General features: G+C 39.3%; 1 protein-coding gene across 1 annotated transcript; it reads right to left on the reverse strand.

Moving 5' to 3' along the window:
* Positions 1 to 19,939: 19,939 nt before the first annotated feature.
* LOC143902097 (uncharacterized) lies at positions 19,940 to 20,779 on the reverse strand. Its single transcript, XM_077414806.1, has one exon. It carries the CDS (start codon positions 20,777 to 20,779, stop codon positions 19,940 to 19,942), a length of 840 nt encoding a protein of 279 aa, XP_077270932.1.
* Positions 20,780 to 21,680: the final 901 nt, after the last annotated feature.

A 21,680-nucleotide genomic window follows, 5' to 3' on the forward strand; every position in this document is an offset into this window, starting at 1 on the left:
TAAAATCTATATAGTTACGTCACGTATATGTAGCATTTTAATTAACTAAAGTGAATTTTGGAACGCAGCCCCGATAGGATACGGACTGCAAATTTCAGTTAGCTAAGCACACACACAACTTGTTATCCCCGTGTACGATAAAGAGAGAATTAGAGCTCTTAATAGCGCAAACTTTATCTTGCAATGTCCACTGTCATTTTTTTTATAAGCTATGATTGTTTAAAAGAATAAATAAAAACAGGATACATAAGAACGAATCACAGACCGGGGCTTAGGTAAACAAAATTGTTGCAATTAATTTTACTGTAGTAATATCTGAAATTATCAAAATTTATTCACAGCAAAACTACAAGGTTAAATATAAGTACAATACAATATAAACACAAGGTTATTAGAACTAACATATTGCAGAAGTATTTTTTCGACTTACGAGCGACTCAAAAATGAATCGACAGAATCGAAGGTAGCGCGACGATAAGCGACATCCTTCGTGACGACGAAGGGCACAAAGGTCGACAGTATATATCCCGAAGAAAGATATCGCGCTCGGAAAATTGAGGGAATATATAACGCAAATAAAACGTCGAATAATGAATCTCTACGACGATTAAAGTATGTATTTAAGAATAAAATTAAGCAATAAAATTAAGAATAAGAATTATTTGAAGCAAAATACTAAAAGATAAAGATATATATATATATATATGCCGGATTGGTAATAACTTTAAGGCTCCTGGGGCCCAACTCTCTTAAAACGAGAAACGTATGCGCAAACTCTGCTCTAACGGAAAGGCTGCAAATTGATTGGCTATCGCACAGTTTTTAACCAATAAACTTGCAGTTTTTTTTGTTAGAGCAGAGTTTACGCATACGTTTGTTGTTAGAGAATCGGGCCCCTGGATAGTCACCGCGGTCATATTGGATTCTTACTATCGAAGCGAGCAAAACACCCAATTTTGTTGTGCATGCCATTTTTAAATAAAAAGACATTTCAATAAAACATCACTATTGATCGTTTCAGAACACTTCCGAAATTGACCGAAAACTACCCTTTTCCCTCGACAATAAATAAGCAGCCATAAAACGAAGCCTAAACATACGGGAAAAACAGTCGTTTAACGACTATCGAAAGGAGGTGAAAACGTTCCTTCTGCATGCAAATCTTACTTTTCGGTCAATTTTACGACTTTCACGAATACGTTAAACGTTAAAGCACAAGCACAGAGTGAATAATAAAAAAATAGCATGCACAACAAAATAGGTTGTCAACATGACACAAAGGACAGAATTCTCCATTGGAGAGATCTGATTTCTGCCGCAAAGGTACGTCGCCACCGTCAACGCAGAGTTCTCGACTGACCATCCAGGAGTCTTAAATTAATATATTATGTGGTAATGACACGAATACAATGAATGTAATCCTTCCGACATAACGGACATTTGTAATCAACAAACCGTTGCTCGCAATCACTGCAAATACATAGGTGTCCGCACGGCACAAATACATGAGTGGCAGGTGTACTCCAGCACGTACAACACGCACCCCGTTCGTAGACACCGGACCTGACGGAGCAGGATGAAAAGGTAAGTTATTTTGTTCATCGTCGAAACCAAGAGCACCGTAATCATCTTCCGGTATATCAAAAATACATTCATCTGTCAACATAAAAAAAGTTTATTACTCTAACTAATAATAATATTAATAAAATATGAGTAAAAATGTACATACCTTCGCGCGCGCCCCGCGCGCACATACTTTCGTTATTTATTACAGTGTCATTTCTCTCACTTATAGACAGCATAGAGTTTGCGATCACAGTTCATTTGCTCTTGTGAGCAGCATGTCCTCCGATCTTCTACTTTCTTCAATGCTTGCAGTTTCTGAAATAATGATAAATCACAATCAATACACACTAGGCTAGAAAAATAACATCGTATTCTATTGCAATAGAAGCTCTATAGACTGTTTACACGGCGGCTTTTAATGCAATTCAGTAACTACCGTCTGATACAAAACTTTTTTTCTTTTGATTACGATTATCTAAATATGAACCTATTTTGATACTCGAAACATTTGAAACAAGCTTTGATATATATAGTACATAATAATTAACAATAATGAATAATAAGAAATAAAAAACGAGAAACAAAAAAAAGGTCAAATATCTTAAAAGCGAGAGAGAGACTGTTTGCGTGTCTTACTACATATGTCCTCCGGGGCGAAGCCCGGGTAACCAGTATATGATAAGAATCCTATCTCTAATTAATTACTATTCGGGGAAAAGAAGGAAGAGCTTTTGAGCCCGCTGGTTTCCAAAAAATCGGTAACAAAAAATTATCCATAAAAAAATTTAGTTTGATACCTTAAAGTTTGCGGAAATTGGAACAATCACGTACACTTTTTTTAAACAGAAATTGGCAACCCTTTTATTATTATCAATTTTTCTAATTTTATTACATTTTTTTGTTCTTTTTACCCCTATATATATTTCATACATAATTCTTTAAGATTCGGTCAATTATTTCCCGAAAAATGGGAAAAATTTTGGATACCGGTTTCCAAAAAAATCGGTAACGAAAAATTATACATCTGAACATATTAGCATCAAAAACTCAAAACCAATCTTTTCTTTGGTTTTTTCTACCCCTATTTCATATATAATACATTTAAATGTAGTTGATTAGACCCAACTTTATACGCAATAAAAGGTTCATATACGAAATTTATGAAAACAAAGTTTTCTCTATGAGGAACCAGTTTCCAGAAAATTGGGAACAAAAAACTATACACATCATGGCACTCCCCGGAAAATTCTACTCCTATTTCATACACTTTTGGTAAAAATTTGGTCCACTAACAAATGAGTAGTTCGCGGTCAGACAGACAAACAGACAGACAGACAGACAGACAGACAGAAGACAAATTGGTTTCTAGTGGCAATTAAACCCATCCTCAAAAAATTAATAAAATTTTTGAACCAAAAAATTGGAAAAATTTTTGAACTGTTTTCCAAAAAAATTGGTAACAAAAAATTATACACTTTATAGCATTCCCCGAGAAATTCTACTTCTACTTTATTACACTTCTTTAAAATTCGGCCAATTAATTCCCGAAAAATTGAAAAAATTTTGGTACCGGATTCCAAAAAAATCGGTAACAAAAAATTATGCACTTTATAGTACTCCCCGGAAAATTCTATCCCTGTTTGATCTATAAATATTTAAGATTCGGTCAATTATTTCCCGGAAAATTGGAAAAATTAAAAAAACCGGTTTCCAGAAAATCGGTAACGAAAAACTATACACTTTATGGCACTCCCCGGAAAATTCTACCCCTATTTCATGTACCCTTGATAAAAATTCGGTCCAATAACGAATGAGTAGTTCGCGGTCAGACAGACAGACAGACAGACAGACAGACAGACAGACGTCCGGTACTTATATATAGACTAGCTGGTTACCCGGGTTTTGCCCCGGAGAACATATTAGACGGAGAGCTGGCTACATAAAAATGCAAGTTATAAGGTACATGAAATATTTATAGCTAGAGAGGTTCCATTAGCACTCCCGAACACTGAGTGACCAGTCTGCCTGCGCGCTTAGGAAGATTAAGGCGGGGATGGACGGTCAAAAATGACAAATTTTACAAGAAAAAAAATGATAAAGCTCAGGGAAAAAAATTATAGGAATGTTAAGTATTTGTTGCTACAAAACGCGGAAAATTATTGGCAGAAGATGTCGTGGAAGAGAAAGGGCCGGCAGACTGCAACAAAGCGGCGTTAACTTTTGTGAAAAAAAAAAATGATAAGGTATATGATTAAAAATTATTGGTAATAATTACTAAACTGTTAACAAAGCTATGTGCTACATGGCAGACAAAAAAACTGAAGACAACATCGAGGCAGATTGTAATAAAGAGCGCGGTTTCGATCGCGCTTAATGAGATAGTTCCGTACGATGCGTTACTACGATATGTTATTTTGTTTATATATATATATATATATCATGTCGACAATAAAATAACAATTTCTATATTATATATATAATATGTGCTAAAAGATATGTTTAAAATTAGAATAATTTTTTTATTAACAAAAAAATACTATTAAAAATTGTAGACTTATTCTATTTCGCTGTTTGCATATCTTCTTCGCTTTCGCAATCGATATCATCCTCAGATTCGATTTCGTTGATATCTGCTGAAAAACGACATTAAAAATTAAAAATGACTATTAACAAATATGAGATTAAAAACGTGTGCAAAGATTTGTACCTTCAGACTGTTCTTGATCAATAACAACGTCTTTAACACTAGATGGTATCTGAGGTCCATCGAACCATCGGAACTGGTATTTGGAGTTGAGTATCACCCATCCGCAGTTTTCTGGTACCAAAAAAGTCGGAATTTTCTTGTGAGCGTGGCTCCATAATCTAGCGATATACATAGATCTTAAGAATTGCGGTCTTAATTCAGCTGCACAAGAAGGTATCGATGAAGCGTAAAAATTTTGTAGCTTTTTTTTGAAATGGTTCATTGACGTCATTAACTTAATAATTTTTTAAAAATAGCGCAAAGCGAGCATTATCTACGGAATCAAGTGATTTCATCGCATATAGTGAACAGACAAATTTTTCAATATCTCGAAATACATTCAATCTATCACATTCTTCACTAGCCAAGTCAGCAAATGCGCTTTGAAATCGTTCGTTAAATAGTAATAATTTTAAAGGACGCTGTTTATCTTTTCTAAAAAAAGCTGGATTAAAGTCACATCCAGTGAATGCATGAAACCCTGTTAAAGATTTACAAAATAATTCGCTGTGTCTATCATACAGTGCTGACACGTCAATTATACGCTGTCTGTTTATAATACCCGTTTGAATCCAAACTTTACTATTGCTTTTTAACTTGTTCATGTCTAGCATTATAATAAGTATGTCCGTGTCGGAAAATTTTATTATAATGTGAGCTTCTTCCGGAATATTACACGCGTGAAAAACTATTTTCGTATCAGCTTCTTCATGAGCTTTTATCGTGTAGATATCATTTATCGAAAATAAAACAGTCTCATTATCAACTTTATATTCATAACACTGATGGAAGTTCAGTAAAACTGTTTTATTTCCAAAAAATGGTATCATTTCTGTACTCTGCTAATGTCCAATTAAAAAACGGACAAGAGCTTCCTTGAAATTGCTATTTCTAAGCTTTTTGACAAAATCTGCGGGTCTTGTTTGATCAGGTCCAGAAATCACATACATATATACGCTCATCACAGTTACCGCCTCGGAGAGATCTTTCATAATCTTTAATTAAGGGCGTGAAATATCTATCAAAAATGACGTGTATTTCTCGAGCTTTATTATTTGTTGTTACCATCTGCAGTATTTTTTTAGATATATTTCCAAACGTTTTTGGTATGTCTTTCATACAATGTATTAAATAAAAGCCGTATATCAAACAAACGTCCACGTGTGTCGGAGCTACACTTTTAACATCCTTTTCTAATATCTTAAGTAAAACTGATTTATCAGTTTTAAACATCGATCCGTCTAAATGGCACAATGACATCGGAACGGGTGTTAATGGAAAAGTAAGAATCTTTTCTATGTTTGTATTTTCATTCATTGAAATGGCTAACATGCGGCCAAATAAATCCCGCTGTAATCTTATTTCTTGCACTTTGTAGTTAATTTTGATATTTTTTTTGCGGTTGAATTTGCAAAATTAAGTATTTTATTTTGTTATGAGATCAATTAGTAACAATTTAGATTCAATATAATAAATAAATTAATCATTTTATTTTTAACAATAAAAGAATGAATACAAACTGAATTTATTAATGGAAAAAAGAAACATGTAATATATTTATATAAATAACAAAATAACATATCATAATAGCGCACGTACGGAACTACCTCATTAAGCGCGATCGAAACCGCGCTCTTCATTACAATCTGCCTCAATGTTGTCTTCAGGTTTTTTGTCTGCCATTTAGCACATAGCTTCGTTAACAGTTTAGTAATTATTACCAATAATTTTTAATCATGTACCTTATCATTTTTTTTTCACAAAAGTTAACGCCGCTTTGTTGCAGTCTGCCGGCCCTTTCTCTTCCACGAAATCGTCTGCCAATAATTTTCCGCGTTTCGTAGCAACAAATACTTAACATTGCTATAATTTTTTTCCCTAAGCTTTATCATTTTTTTCTTGTAAAATTTGTCATTTTTGACCGTCCACCCCCGCCTTAATCTTCCTAAGCGCGCAGGCAGACTGGTCACTCAGTGTTCGGGAGTGCTAATGGAACCTCTCTAGCTATAAATATTTCATGTACCTTATAACTTGCATTTTTATGTAGCCAGCTCTTAGACTATATGTAATAAGACACGCAAATAGTCTCTCTCTCTCTCTCTCTCTCTCTCTCTCTCTCTCTCTCGCTTTCGCTCTCGCTCTCGCTCTCGCTCTCGCTCTCGCTCTCGCTCTCGCTCTCGCTCTCGCTCTCGCTCTCGCTCTCGCTCTCGCTCTCGCTCTCGCTCTCGCTCTCGCTCTCGCTCTCGCTCTCGCTCTCGCTCTCGCTCTCGCTCTCGCTCTCGCTTTCGCTCTCGCTCTCGCTCTCGCTCTCCCTTTCCCTCTCCCTCTCTCTCTCTCTTTCTCTCTCTTTCTCTCTAAAATGCTGTAAATTGAAAAATACTATTTTTAATTAAACCAATTTCCAAAAAGATACCGGTTTCCAAAAAAATCGGTAACAAAAAAATATACAGTTTATAGCACTTCCCGGGAAATTTTATCCCTGTTTTATATACAATTCTTTAAAATTCGATTAATTATTTCCCGAAAAATTCGTCAAACATTTGATACCGGTTTCCAGAAAAATCGGTAACAAAAACTATACACATCATGGCGCTCCCCGTAAAATTCTACCCTTACTTCATATACAATTCTTTAAGATTCGGTCAATTAATTTCCGAAAAATTGAAAAAATTTCCGTACCAGTTTCCAAAAAGATCGGTAACAAAAAATTATACACTTTATAGCACTCGTCGGAAAATTCTACCCCTGTTTCTTATATAATTCTTCGAGATTCGGTCGATTATTTCCCAAGAAATTAAAAAAATCGGTTTCCAGAAAATCGGTAGCAAATAACTATACACTTTATGGCACTTCCCGGGAAATTCTACCCCCATTTCATGTACCCTTGGTAAAAATTCGGTCCACTAACGAATGAGTAGTTCGCAGACAGACGGACGGACGGACGGACGGACGGACAGACGGACAGACAAACAATCGGGTTTTATATAATAGTATGATAGATGAAAAAAGGGTGCAAATTACAAACTTGCACATTGCTTCCTCATAATTACAGCTCGCTTCTATTGCTCTTATTTTATTTCGCATATAAAGCTTCTTGAGGAAGCTTTTATTTTATTTAATGTATAATTATTAGCATTTATTTTTTTGGCTTCCTCATAAAGGAAGCTTTGTGAGCAAAGGGTTCTACTTGCACACTTAAAAACTATAAAGAAGTTATGTGCAATTTCTCAATATTTGCGGAAGTTAGAGCAAATTTACCGAAATTTCTATAACTCCAGAACTAATCAACCAAATCTTAACGAATTATATATGAAATAGGGGTAGAAAAAAGACTGAAAAATATAATAAAATTAAAAATAGATTGATATCTCCAAATTTACGGAAATTAAAGCATAAACAAACATTAAATAGGTTGCCGGCCAATAACGAGCAATGTTAGACGTTAAAATTCAAAATTTATTAATTTAACATTAAAATGGTACGTTTCGGCAACACTGTGCCTTCCTCAGCCAATTTTAACAATTAATTGAATTGCCACGAATCATGTGTCAAGAGTAACAAATTTCCACATCGAAATTTACATACAGATAACATTAAAATCTAAATTATTACATACTGATGAAGTCCTTAAAGTATTGATAAGGTGTATACTTGCTGAACAAAAATTCGGAATCGTTGTGTGTCAATCTTAATTAAACGTCGAATGATAAAATCCATGATTAATTCCTCAGTCGGCAGTGAGAACGAATCGAGTCAATCTGTGATTTTTTGTCCGTCACAAACAAGAGTCGATAATTACGATGAAAGTGTAAATGAGACCATAGCAAAGTTAGTAAAGTTTTCAGAAAGAACTGTATCGTGTCGAATCTTGTGTGTGACTGAGCATTTTCGATCCGTGTCGGAATCGGTGACAACAATGATGTAAATAGACCAATGTTTAACTCCCTATGAGTTGTTACTAAGTTCGTTTAGGATGTTAAAATAAGAACCATCCAGCAATTCAGTGTCTTTATTGGAATTAATACCATTTTTTTGTTCTTTGATGTGTATCATCTCTGATATTAGTCTCTTGTAGTAATTCGTTTCGAAATCTAAAATCTCCGGGTTGTTCCAATTAAAACTATGATTCAAATTAAGTATATGTTCTGTAATGACTGAATGTCTGGATGGGTCCAATTTATAATTGTTTTTGTGTTCGTTGATTCTTGTTTTCAGTTGTCGCTTTGTTTGCCCCACGTAAGAGGCGTCGCAATCATTACATTTGATTTTATAAATTACATTGTTGTTCGAGCATAATGCATTGGTATCTTTATGTGTTTTGATAAACTTGTCCAATTTGTTGAGGACTCTATATCCTATTATATGTTCTTTTTTATCGAAAAGGTGTGCTGTTTTTTCAGAGATGTTGTTAATGAACGGAATAACAATAATTTTCCTTCTATTTTCTTCCGAGTCATTATCAACATTAACATTAGTGTCAACTCTATTCGCATTTTTGTTCTGCTTAAGTTTACCATCGAATAATGTCCTTAATCTTATGTTAATTCTCTTAAAGATCAAATCTATAGGATAACCGTTGTTCATTAGTATGTTAATACACAATTTTATGTTCTTTGCTTGGAATATAGGGTGGGACAATAGTATGGACCTGTCCACTAAACTGTATATCGTGCCAATTTTATGACACTCTGGATGGTTCGAATAGTAGGATAGATATCTACCAGAGAATGTATCTTTGTGATACCAATCTATGTGGATAGTGTCATTAATAATATGTAATTTTAGATCTAAAAAACTCAACGTACGGTCATTTTCATATTCGATTGTAAACTTCAGCCTATCATGGTAATTATTAAATTTATCTAGGATGTATTGAGCCTTGTCACGTGGAATCGACATAATTATGTCATCAACATAACGAAAATAGAACGGCAAATTGAAACTAATCGATTCCAAAATTGTTTCCTCTAAATCTTGCATAACCATGTCAGCTATAATTGGGGATAATGGGGATCCCATGGGAGTACCAAAAGTTTGTTTGTATATAGCGTTGTTAAAGTTAAAGTATGTGGATGACAAAATTAATTCAATGGCAATTAAGAATTCTTTTTTCGGTATGTTAGTACCTTCTCTAATATGTGACCATCTTTTTTTGATACTCTCCAATGCTAGATTCAGAGGAATATTTGTAAATAACGAGGTCGCATCTAAAGATATAAGAATATTAGAATTTGACCGTCGTGAGACAGGTTAGTTTTACCCTACTGATGACCAGTCATTGCGATAGTAATCCTGCTCAGTACGAGAGGAACCGCAGGTTCGGACATTTGGTTCACGCACTCGGTCGAGCGGCCGGTGGTGCGAAGCTACCATCCGTGGGATTATGCCTGAACGCCTCTAAGGCCGTATCCTCTCTAGTCAAAGGTGGCAATGATATCTCTAGGAGTCTCGTGAGTCAAAAGGCTCAAAACAATGTGACACACTACTTATCATTCGACGTTTAATTAAGATTGATACACAACGATTCCGAATTTTTGTTCAGCAAGTATACACCTTATCAATACTTTAAGGACTTCATCAGTATGTAATAATTTAGATTTCAATGTTATCTGTATGTAAATTTCGATGTGGAAATTTGTTACTCTTGACACATGATTCGTGGCATTTCAATTAATTGTTAAAATTGGCTGAGGAAGGCACAGTGTTGCCGAAACGTACCATTTTAATGTTAAATTAATAAATTTTGAATTTTAACGTCTAACATTGCTCGTTATTGGCCGGTAACCTATTTATTATTTGACACACACGAGCTTGACCTTTAATTATAAACAAACATTTCTGCAAATTCAAAATTTTATTAAAAAAGAATCCCTTGATTATTAGCAATTTTTATTAATTCTATTATATTCTTCAGTTTTTTTACCCCTATTTTATATATCTATATATATAAAAATGAATGTATGTATGTAGTATGTATGTATGTCCTTTATACACTCTTGAACTATTTGACCGAATTTTTACCAAAAGTATATGAAATAGGGGTAGAATTTTCCGGGGAGTGTCACTATGTGTATAGTTTTTTGTTACCGATTTTCTGGAAACCAGTTTTTCTAATTTTTCTAATTTTTCGGGAAATAATTCACCGAATTTCAAAGAATTATAGATCAAACAGGGGTAGAATTTTCCGGGGAGTGTTACAGAATGTATAATTTTTTGTTACCGATTTTTTTGGAAACCGGTATTCGACATTTTTTTATTTTTTCGGGAAATAATTGACCGAATTCCAAAGAAATATATATGAAATAGGAGTAGAATTTCCCGGGGAGTGTCATAATGTGTATAGTTTTTTGTTACCGATTTTCTGGGGAAACCGGTTTTTCTAATTTTTGTTAATTTTTGGAAAATAATTGACCGAATCTTAAAGAATTGAATATGAAACGGGGGTAGAATTTTCCGGGGAATGTTATAAAGTGTATAATTTTTCGTTACCAATTTTTTGGAAGTCGGTATCAGAAATTTTTCAAATTTCTTGGGAATTAAAAAAAATTGTGTATGTCCTTTATACACTCTTGAACTATTCGACCGAATTTTTACCAAAAGTATATAAAATAAGGGTAGAATTTTCCGGGGAGTGTTATAGAGTGTATAGTTCTTCGTTACCGATCTTTTTGGAAATTGGTATCTAAAATTCTTCCAATTTTTTGGGAAATAATTGACCGAATTTTAAAGAATTGTATATAAAACAAGGGTAGAATTTTCCGGGGAGTGCCATAAAATGTATAATTTTTTGTTACCGATTTTCTGGAAACCGGTTTTTCTAATTCTTTCGATGTTTCGGGAAATGATTGACCAAATCTCAAAGAATTGTATATGAAGTGAAGGTAGAAATTTTCGGGGATTGCCATATGTGTATAATTTTTTGTTACCAATTTTTTTGGAAATTGGTATCAGAAATTTTTCCAATTTTCCGGGAATAAATTGATTGAATCGCAAAGAATTATATATGAAGTAAGGGTAGAATTTTACGGGAAGCGCCATGATGTGTACAGTTTTTGTTACCGATTTTTTTGGGGAAACCGGTTTTTTTAATTTTTTCAATTTTTCGGGAAATAATTGATGATTGGATTTTAAAGAATCATACATGAAGTAGGGACAAAATTTTCCCGGGGAGTGCTATAAAGTGTACCATTTTTTGTTACTGATCTTTTTGGAAACCAGTTCCAAATGACCGAATCTCAAAGAATTGTATATAAAAACAGGAAGGGAAGGAAAAAAGGAGAGAGAGAGAGAGAAAAAGGGAGGGAGAGAGAAAGAGGAGTAGAGGGATAGATGGAAAACGGAAGAGAAGGAAAGAGAGAGAGAGAGAGAGATTGATTGATTGATTGATGGTCTTTATTATGCCATAGTCTATGACTTTAGGTAAAATGGCAATTACAAAGAAGAAAAGAAGTATATATGTAAAATAGAGTTAGCGAGTAGACAATTAATAGTAACAATTAACAATAAAAACAAAATTAGATCTATAAAAACAGTATTACTACAGCAGATGCACGCAAAGCTGAGGGTGATGCGCAGACTGTAAGCAACGGAAAGCGAACTACAAAGCAAAGTCGCTAGAATGGTTGGAAAGAAAAAGTAGATAAAATAATTGATAATAACTAATATGTAATGTTAACTTGACTAATTATAACTAATATGTAATATGTTGACACTCTTAATAAAGCGATGAATGATCAGAGAGGCTCACAATGGGATCGTGAACAGAGCTAAGTTCACGCGAGAAAAGATGATCATGTAACTTACGCTTGAAAATGGCGATGGTCGATGACGAAGTGACATCAATAGGAAGCGAGTTCCACAAGTAGATACCCGCGAGGTGAAAGGACCTGCGATACGCCTCAGTACGGTGGTTAGGAATGTGAAAAGAGTGAGGTAGCGCAAGACGTGACGAACGTCTGACGGAGGGATCAAGGCTAGTAAAAATATCCGAGAGATAGCCAGGAGACATGCCGTGAGTAATCTTAAACATCTCAACACCAAGAAAGTACAGGCGTCGGTTTTTGACCGACAGCCAGCCGAGACGATGACGGTGGGGGGTGATATGTGCGTCACGCCTAAGGTTGAAGATGAAGCGAATAGTACAGTTGATAAGCCTCTGAAGCTTGGTGTTGAGCTCGTCTGACACATCGTTGTAAACGAGTGAGCGGTAATCCAAGAGGGGCCAAATCAAGGTAGTAATAAGTTTGACACGCAGATTGTGTGATAGTGAGTTTTTGTGGAACTTCAATTTATACAGCGTGAAGTGCACCCTCTTGGATATGTGCAAGACGTGGCTTCTCCATGAAAGATCAGAGCTCATGATGACTCCGAGGTTTCGCGCCTCTCTAACAAATGGAATGGAGGTGCCATTTACAGAAATGAGAGGAAGATCATTTATGCTTAAATGCGGAACTTGGTGCCTGCTTCCCAGAATTAGGACCTTTGATTTGCCAAGATTGAGAGTCAGCCCGTTAGCCGCAACAAACTCAGAGATGACACCTACATCGTGAGCCACGAGCTGCAGAGCAGTGTTGAGATGGCTAAGAAGGCATTTGCGATAGATCTGAGTGTCGTCGGCGAATATGATGCGCTCAGTGAATCTTAGAAGGGCGCCAATGTCGTTGATAAATAAGGAAAACAGAAGAGGACCCAAAACGGATCCCTGAGGAACACCAGAAGTGACCGAGAGCCAATCGGAGAGCTCACCATCCAAGTCAACAACAGCTTGGGAGCGACCTGTAAGGTAAGAAAAGATTAGTTTAAGAGCAAGATTGGAGAAACCCAATTTTCTAAGCTTGGCCAACAAAAGGAGATGACAGACAGTGTCGAAGGCCTTGCTGAAGTCAAAGAGGACAAGGATCAGCACTTCACCCACATCAACACCGCATTTAATGTCGTGAAACAGTCGCAATAGAGCGGACTGAGTGGAGAAACCTCTGCGGTACCCCGACTGCCGATTGTCGAGAAGATGGTGAGAGTTGATAAAATCAGTGATTTGGCTGTGCAAAACTCTTTCGAATAACTTGGAGAGCTCGCACAGATTGGCAATAGGCCTTGTTTCAGATGGAGAAGATGGTGATTTAACTTTGGACAATGGGCGTAATATGGCTCGCTTCCACAATGATGGAAAGTAGCCTAAATTAAGACAACTATTGAAGAAAGATGTAATAAGATTACCGATGGAAGGCAAAGCCAAGGTGATAGGGTACAGTGGCAAGTGATCACAACCAGAGGCAAGAGAAGCGGAGGATGAAGAGGCCATTAAGGAGCGTAGGTTGTCATAAGATGTAGGAGAAAAACTAAAAGTTGGCTCGACAGGTGGAATAGATGAAATTATTTCGGAGAACTGAGATTGTGAACAGGGAGGAAAGCAGTTGGAAATGGAGGCATAATGAGCATTTAGAAGATCGTGTGAAAAGAGGTTAAGCGGTGAGGAAAGAGGTGAGTCGATAAGACCAAGATTGGCAAGTTCACGCCACAGTCTGGATGGATCCGAGATTGTACTCAATCTCTCCAAGTTGAATTTCTCCCTGGTTCGTCTCAAGTCAACCGTGAGATCGTTCCTGAATAGTTTGTAGATTTTAAAGTCGAGAATATTGCCGGATCTACGGGCAAAATTGTAGAGTCGATTGCGATGTCGAATTCTAGCAGAGAGATTATCAGTGAGCCAAGGCGCAGAGGGGCGAGTTACGCGAAAAGTGCGACTAGGCGCGTGTATGTCCAAGCAGTCAGTAAAATTTTTGGTGATTGTGTTCAGAATGATATCAAGATCAGGCTCGCCAAGGTTTGTGTGACCAAAGTCCTCTGGAAAGGATGAAGACAATGCGGAGATGAGGGATTGCATGAATTTTTGCTCATCAAACCTTTTGAAGCTGCGTCGGACCAAGGTGCGAGAAATAAGAGACGGAACCTGAAAAGAGTAAGATAACTCAATGAGATCGTGGCCATTGATGAAGGGAGCATGAGACTTACGAAACGATGAGACTTTACTCAAGCTGTCAACTATAAAGACGTCTAACCATGAGTTGGATGAACGAGTGTGGAAAATCGCTTGGGAATCGACTATGTTAAGCGATAACTGTGAAGCCATGTCCCTGAGGTAATTAGATTCGTATGAAGTAACAAGGAGGTTACAATTAAGGTCACCTGTAATGATAATATTTCTGTAGTTATGCATGAATGTGGTGAGAGTGTCAACATATTTGCTAAAATTCTTTCCTCTAGGTCTACGATACATCGATGAGAATAGGAGAGGCTCGCATGCATCACCACGAATATCGAGAACGAGAAATTCGGGCTCGTTCAAGAAAGCGGGCGGCGACGACGCCAAAACCCGCGCACGCAGCGAGTCGTGGATAAAGCATGCAACACCCCCTCCCTCCCTGCCCTCCCTATCAGCACGCAACAAGTAATATCCCGGGATACGAACTAAATCGTCGGAGATATGCGAGTGAAGCCAGGTCTCGGAGATTGAGATAACGTGAAAGAAATTAGACATAAAAAAGACCTGGATTGACTCAAGATGGGCAGAAAGGGAGCAGGCGTTAAAACAAGCAATCCTGAGGCGACCCGACGAAGCAGGAGGAGCGACATCTGCTGTAGCCGGTCACTGAAGCTTAGCCAGATCAGCCTCAGAAGCAATAGAAATCGAGGGCAGACCCTGGTCCTTCCGGACGAAGATCAGACCGTCCCTGCACCATACGTACTTAAAGGCCCGCTGCCTAGCTCTCTCTCGTGTACGACGCAACAAGTTATACATGTCAGTAGGAAGGAGTTCATTAATGTATATTTTCTCGGGAATGTTTTTGAAGAAAACTTCCTCAATGGATAAACCCCGCCTACGACGCATGACACGCAGAATATAGTCGCGAACCTCACGCGACTTGAGTACGACAATGATAGATTTTTTAGAGCCACGGGCCTGAGAATCAAGGATAGAGATGGAGGCCGGCCCGTCACCGAGCGCCGCAGACGCGCCCACCGCGACATCCCGGGTCTCGAGAACATCCGCAGAAAGTCGAGAAATATCGAGAGCTAAAAAGACGCTTTTAACAAGCTCAATCGATTTGTCAGTGAAATAGCCCGGAATGCCCGAGATTATAATATCAGATGTTCGAGAGACACGCGATGCCGCAGACGAATTGTGACCAGGAGAGCCACACAAGTGCGCGCCACCCGCCTCCAATGCCGCAATTCTATCTCCATGGTCTGACGCAGTTTTCACTAAAACGGGTATTTGATCGAGTTTTCGTGCAAAGTCAGCGTTCACAGACTCCTGATGCTCAATGAAGGCAGTGATTCTTCGATCCGACTCGTCGAACCTGGATGTGAATTTTTTATCGGATTCATCAAGTTTCCGCAAGATCGACTGCAGCAATGCATCGGTAGAGGGCTGCGCGCCTGAGGGGGCGATAGCCCCCGCACTCAGAGAAGCAACGCCGCGAGACCCGTGTGCATCCCTGGGCGTAAGCGGCATGGTTGACAGCCCGGTTTTACAGCAGTCACTGGCTGCCTTGGTGGCGAGATACGCTTTAACGCAGCCTGGGTGAAACACACGCTGACACCCCGCGCACGATTCCGCCGAGCCAGCAATAGTTTTGGTACACCTGCTGCACGTGCGCTGCATGGGCGCAGCCAACCCACTCCAAGATATCGCACTGCTATCGATTGTCGACTATCGATCGACACACGAGATCGATCGCACACAGGTCGGCCAATCAGATCATGACGGTGTCACTAGAGACACTAGCCGTATCACACGCAGGTCAGCCAACAGAATAGAGCACACGTGGATAGCAATAGGAGCTACTCTAACAGCATGTGCACTACGAGAATAAAGTGTAGAGAAGAGCAGATCAGATAGCACATGCGCAACAAGGGCCAACGTCCTTCCAAATGATGACTTTCAGAATCTGGCTAGGATTCACAGAAATACTTATCGCATAGATTCCAAGACTTAGGCGACAGTACCATGAAAAATGGCTAGAGCATGCGACAAGCAACAGAAGACCTGCTTATACCTGCAACAAAACGGCCCGGAGGCCACTTGCGACAGCAAAAATATGCATTAAAAGCAGGAGCAACAAACACTGACACCTGATTCTACTTACTCGAGAGAGAGAGAGAGAGAGAGAGAGAGAGAGAGAGAGAGAGAGAGAGAGAGAGAGAGAGAGAGAGAGGAGTAGAGGGAGAGAGAGAGAGAGAGAGGAAGAGAAGGAAAGAGAGAGAGAGAGAGAGAGAGAGAGAGAGAGAGAGAGAGAGAGAGAGAGAGAGAGAGAGAGAGAGAGGGGGGGGGGGGGGGAGAAGGAGAGGGAGAGAGAGAGGGGGGAGAGGGAGAGGGAGAGGGAGAGGGAGAAAGAAAAGGAGGGAGAGGAAGAGGAAGAGGGAGAGGGAGGGAGAGGGAGAGGGAGAGAGAGATAGATAGATATAGTTTAATATGCCCGAGCAACTGCTAAAGGGCAAAAAGTAAAATACAAAAATCGAAATACAGAACAATAATAATAACAATAATAATAATAATGCCAAGGATACACAGGCTCACTCTCAGCCTACATGCAACGCAAACATTCAACAAGAACTTATAACTAGCGCAACTTAAAAACTAATTTAAGACTAAATGTAACGAAGACAAAAATATAGAGGGAACATGGCATGGGTTACTCGTAAGCGAAGTGGTCACTCGAATTCGGATGAAAATAAGAATAGACGCAAAAGACCTTTGAATGATGCTAAGGAAGATGCTGATGTAATACTGCTAGGAAGTGAGTGCCAAAAATATATGGCGGAAAGCTGGAATGAATTTCTGTATGTGACAGTTCTATGAGCAGGAATATGGAAAGATGAAGTGAAGGAAGCAGCCAAGCGATCGGACCTTCTAAGAGAAGGATCAGGAGAGGTAAACAGTTCACGTAAATATGTAGGAGAAGACAAATGCAAAATACGATACATCTGGCATCCCAGAAAATATAAGCGTCTATTCCTAACAGAAAGCCAACCTAACTGACGCCTGTAAGGCGTAATATGTTCGTCACGTTTTAAATTAAAAATAAAACGAACACAGCAGTTAGTTAGTCGCTGCAATTTAGTATCCAACCCATCGCTCAGGCCATGATACACTAGGCAACAGTAGTTTATGTGGGGCATAATCAGAGTAGAGACAAGTTTGATTCTAAGATTGGTGGAAAGAGAACCCTTGTTAAACTTGAGATTATGCAACACATGATGGACCCTTTGTGAAATCAATGAGATATGTCGCGCCCAAGAGAGATCGGAAGTAAACAGAACCCCAAGATTTCTCACCTCATGCACAAATGGAAGAGGCGTATTGTTAACAAGGATAGGTGGTAAATTACTAAGATTAATTGCATTGACATACGCTTGACTTCCAAATATAATGACTTTGGATTTAGCCGGGTTGAGTTTAAGTCCATTTTTATTAGCATAGTTAAAAAGAGCTTGGGCATCCTTAGAAATTAATTCTAGAGCGCTGAGAATATCAGCAGGTGAGCAAAGGCGATAGATTTGTATATCATCTGCAAAAATCATATGAGATGCATAACGCAAAACTTTGTATATGTCGTTGATGAACAAAGAAAAAAGCAGAGGACCAAGAACGGAGCCTTGAGGGACCCCAGACGAAGTAAATAACCATTCAGAGAGATTACCCGCATCGTCAATAACAGCTTGAGAACGGCCAGTTAAGTAGGAGAAAATCCAGTTAAGAACAGCATCAGAAAAGCCTATCTCTTTAAGTTTAACGAGCAATAGAAGATGGGGAACCATGTCAAATGCCTTACTGAAATTGAACAGTATCATGATGGTTATGAATCCATCATCAATCCCCCGCTTGATATCATTACAAACGCGCAAAAGTACCGACTGAGTGTTAAACCCTGAGCGGTATGCAGACTGTCTTGGATTGAGTATGTCATGTTTATTAAGGTAGTCTAATATTTGCATAGCAACAATCTTCTCCATTAGTTTAGACAATTCGGGTAGATTCGCAATGGGTCTTGTGTCTGACGGGGATAGTGGTGTACGAACCTTAGAAAGCGGACGTATATATGCCTTCTTCCACTCAGATGGAAACAACGAAGTATCAAGCGAGCGATTAAATATGGACACAAGCAATGACGAAACAACCGGTCATGCTACACGAAGTATATACAGTGGAATGCCATCTGACCCAGAAGCATACGAGTGAAGAGGTCTCTCAGACATAAGTTTAAGGTGTTCACAAGGTGAGATAGACGAGAAAACAAATTCAGGACGATCAGAAGGACGAGAGATCGAAGCAATGGCTGAGATAAAGTTAAAATGAGTGCAAACAGGCTGAACATTTGTAACAGACACGTAATATGAGCCCAACTGGTCGGGCGAGAAGAAATGTAGAGGAGAAGTGAGAGTCGGTTTTGCAAGTCCCAGCCGAGCAAGCTCCCTCCAAAGTTTAGCAGGGTCTGTAATGCCAATGAGAGAACTGTAGTAAAATTTACTCTTAGCACGCCTAATGTCTATATTAAGTTGGTTACGGAAAAGTCTATATGTGGCATAGCCTAAGAGACTATTGGCACGTTTAGCTCGCCTATACAACCGATCACGAATTTGTAACCGAGCAGTCAATTCCGGAGTGAGCCAAAGTACAGGGGGCCTCTTAATTGATAGGACGCGAGCGGGGGCAAAGATATCAAGAGCTCCCAACAAGTTGCTGGACAAGACTCCACACATTCCATCTACATCAGCATCCCCAGACAACCCGTCCAATTGAGCCCGTACTGTGCCGGCGATAGAACGAAGATGATCACAGAACTCAGAGCCATCAATGCCCCTGTAATTCCTCCGGGAGATAGAACGCTCGAGTCTCAGCTTACAATCAAGTGACACTGACAGCTCTAACAGATCATGACCGGCAATGAAGGGACTTGAAGATTTAATATATGATATGATTTTTTCAACATCATCTACCACCAACACATCAATCCAGGTATCAGAGGTAGCAGTATGATGGGTAGGCTCAGAAATGACAATATGTAACGATAGGCTAGACATGAGTTCACGCAAGTAATCTGCCTCAAAGTTAGTCAACATTAGATTACAATTCAAGTCACCACCAATAATGATGTTCTTATAGAGATGGGAGAATCGATTTAGAGACTCGACAAAATCGTTCAAAAGAAGACTTTTGGGTCTTCTGTAAATAGATGCAAATAACACCGATACACCTTCTGGTTGACGAACTTCTAAGAGAAAATATTCTGGTGAATTTTCGCAGACATTATTAGAGGTGACCAAAATCTTAGCTTGAAGTGATTTATGTACATAACACGCCACCCCACCGCCCATCCGTCCCACTCGATCATGCCGTATCAAAAAGTAGTCACCCAAAGCCACCGCCGCATCGGAGATGCTCTCATTGAGCCACGTTTCGGAGACCGAAATGACATGATAAAAACGAGTAGCAAAATGCAGTCTAATATAATCTATGTGTCCACGCAGGGAATTGGCGTTGAACTGAGCCACACGAAAACAAGAGGACTCAGAAATCAAGCCACGCTGAACGACGGAAGGTAATGAGTGTCCAGAATGAGCATGTCAAACGAGCCTATTGAGATCAGCAACCGAGTTAATCGAAATAGCAGGCTTACCGTCAGAGTGCCTGACGTGAACACGACCCCCTCTCACCCAGACATACGCGTAAGACTTTTCTTTAGCCACACGCTTTGCTTGCTGCAGTAGTTCATAGGTGTCTTTGGGGAGCAGTTCGTTCACATGCACACTCCGACCCGAGTCATTGCCACATATGTCTCTCTGCACGAGTGCACGCCGAGCACGCTTTTTGGACATTACCGCATCACGAACAGCGCTCGAGGCTAACGTGATGATGTAAGAGTTCGTAGGCGAAATTGGTAAGGGACGGTCACGAGCGGCCACCGGCAGAGGCTTACGAGCGACGGGCCTAACACCGAGAATGTGACACGTCAGCTCGGGGATCTTGAAGGTAGTAAACACGTTGCGAACGCATTCTAAAGGGGTAACAGGCATTGTGGCAGGCACTCCCGATATAATTAATTCATTCCCGAACTGAACATGCGTGACAGAATGAGAATCCGCACTACCCGTCCTAAGCGCACGAATCTCATCCACAAGAGCATCACACCGTTGCTCCAACTCGACAATGCGCTGGCTATTACGTTCGACACAACTAGCGACACAATTTAATTTATCAAGCTTATCATTAAGTATAGTATTCGTCCGCTGCTCTTCTACAAAAGCAGAGAATCTCGCATTTGATTCACTCAATTGCTCACTCAGTCTTGCATTCGACTCACTCAGCTGCTCGGTCAGTCGAAGCAAAAGATTATTAGTCGTATTGTCACACTGCGACTGCGACAGAGACTGCGACAGAGCGCCCACGCTTACTGGAGTCGCCATGGTAAAATTAAATGAGTGATCAGTATTGTCAGGTGTGACAGGTAAAGTAGAAGCAAGCAACGACTTGCAACAAGCGTCGGCGTACCTGGTGACAGCGTAAGGTTTGACACAGCCTGGATGAAACACTCTCTTACATGTACATTCAATCAAATTAGTCGCAATTGTCTTTCCGCATTTGGAGCACGAACGCTGCATTACCGTCACACAAATAGGCAATGAAAACGAAAAACGGAAAACGAAAAACTCACGCCAGCAACCCAAGCAGCATTTTTCGGTTAACTTTCCGACTAAGGACTACTTTTCTACTAATCACAACGTTGTAAGCGGTTCAAGAAAGTTATAAAATGTAACTTATAATTACTAACGTTTTTTGGACGTTGTCTAAACGTTAAAATTACGACGTGCTTTTTTTATTACTTTCCCAACGTCAAATTTGAAACAGTTTAAGTCCTATTACCCGACGTTAAGATATTTAACGTTCGCCTGACGTTATACTCTGCACTACACTTTTCGAGCCACTTCAATACGTAATTCCCAACGTAAACCAACGTTTTGTTATCAAACGTTGTAAAACGCTAACGTTGTGAAACGTCGCCTGTGGTCATTTCTGACTGACGTTAAGAAATCGCGAGAAATGGTAACAAATTCTGCCTAAAAAAATGTAGAGCAGATTACTGCTGCGTCAAGCGGGCATCGTCGACGGCAATTCGCGGCGTCGTGCGTGAGCTATGAGGACTATGCGACGAATGTTGACGATCCACGGCCGAACCGGTCCATTTCATCTCACGCGGTTATCGTCGCGTCGTCGGAAAACAACGCGCGCGCGCCGCGCGGTTCACAGCTCGAGAGCGCGTTCGCTCGGCTGCACGGCTGCCATAACCATGCACTAGATCACCATATA

Source organism: Temnothorax americanus, unplaced genomic scaffold (assembly GCF_048541705.1).
Source record: "Temnothorax americanus isolate GAGA-0224 unplaced genomic scaffold, ASM4854170v1 Scaffold38, whole genome shotgun sequence".
Classification (NCBI taxonomy): Eukaryota; Metazoa; Arthropoda; class Insecta; order Hymenoptera; family Formicidae; genus Temnothorax; species Temnothorax americanus.

Coding starts and splice junctions, on each gene's coding strand:
- LOC143902097 (XM_077414806.1), bottom strand. CDS start 20,779: ATGGCGACTCCAGTAAGCGTGGGCGCTCTGTCGCAGTCTCTGTCGCAG.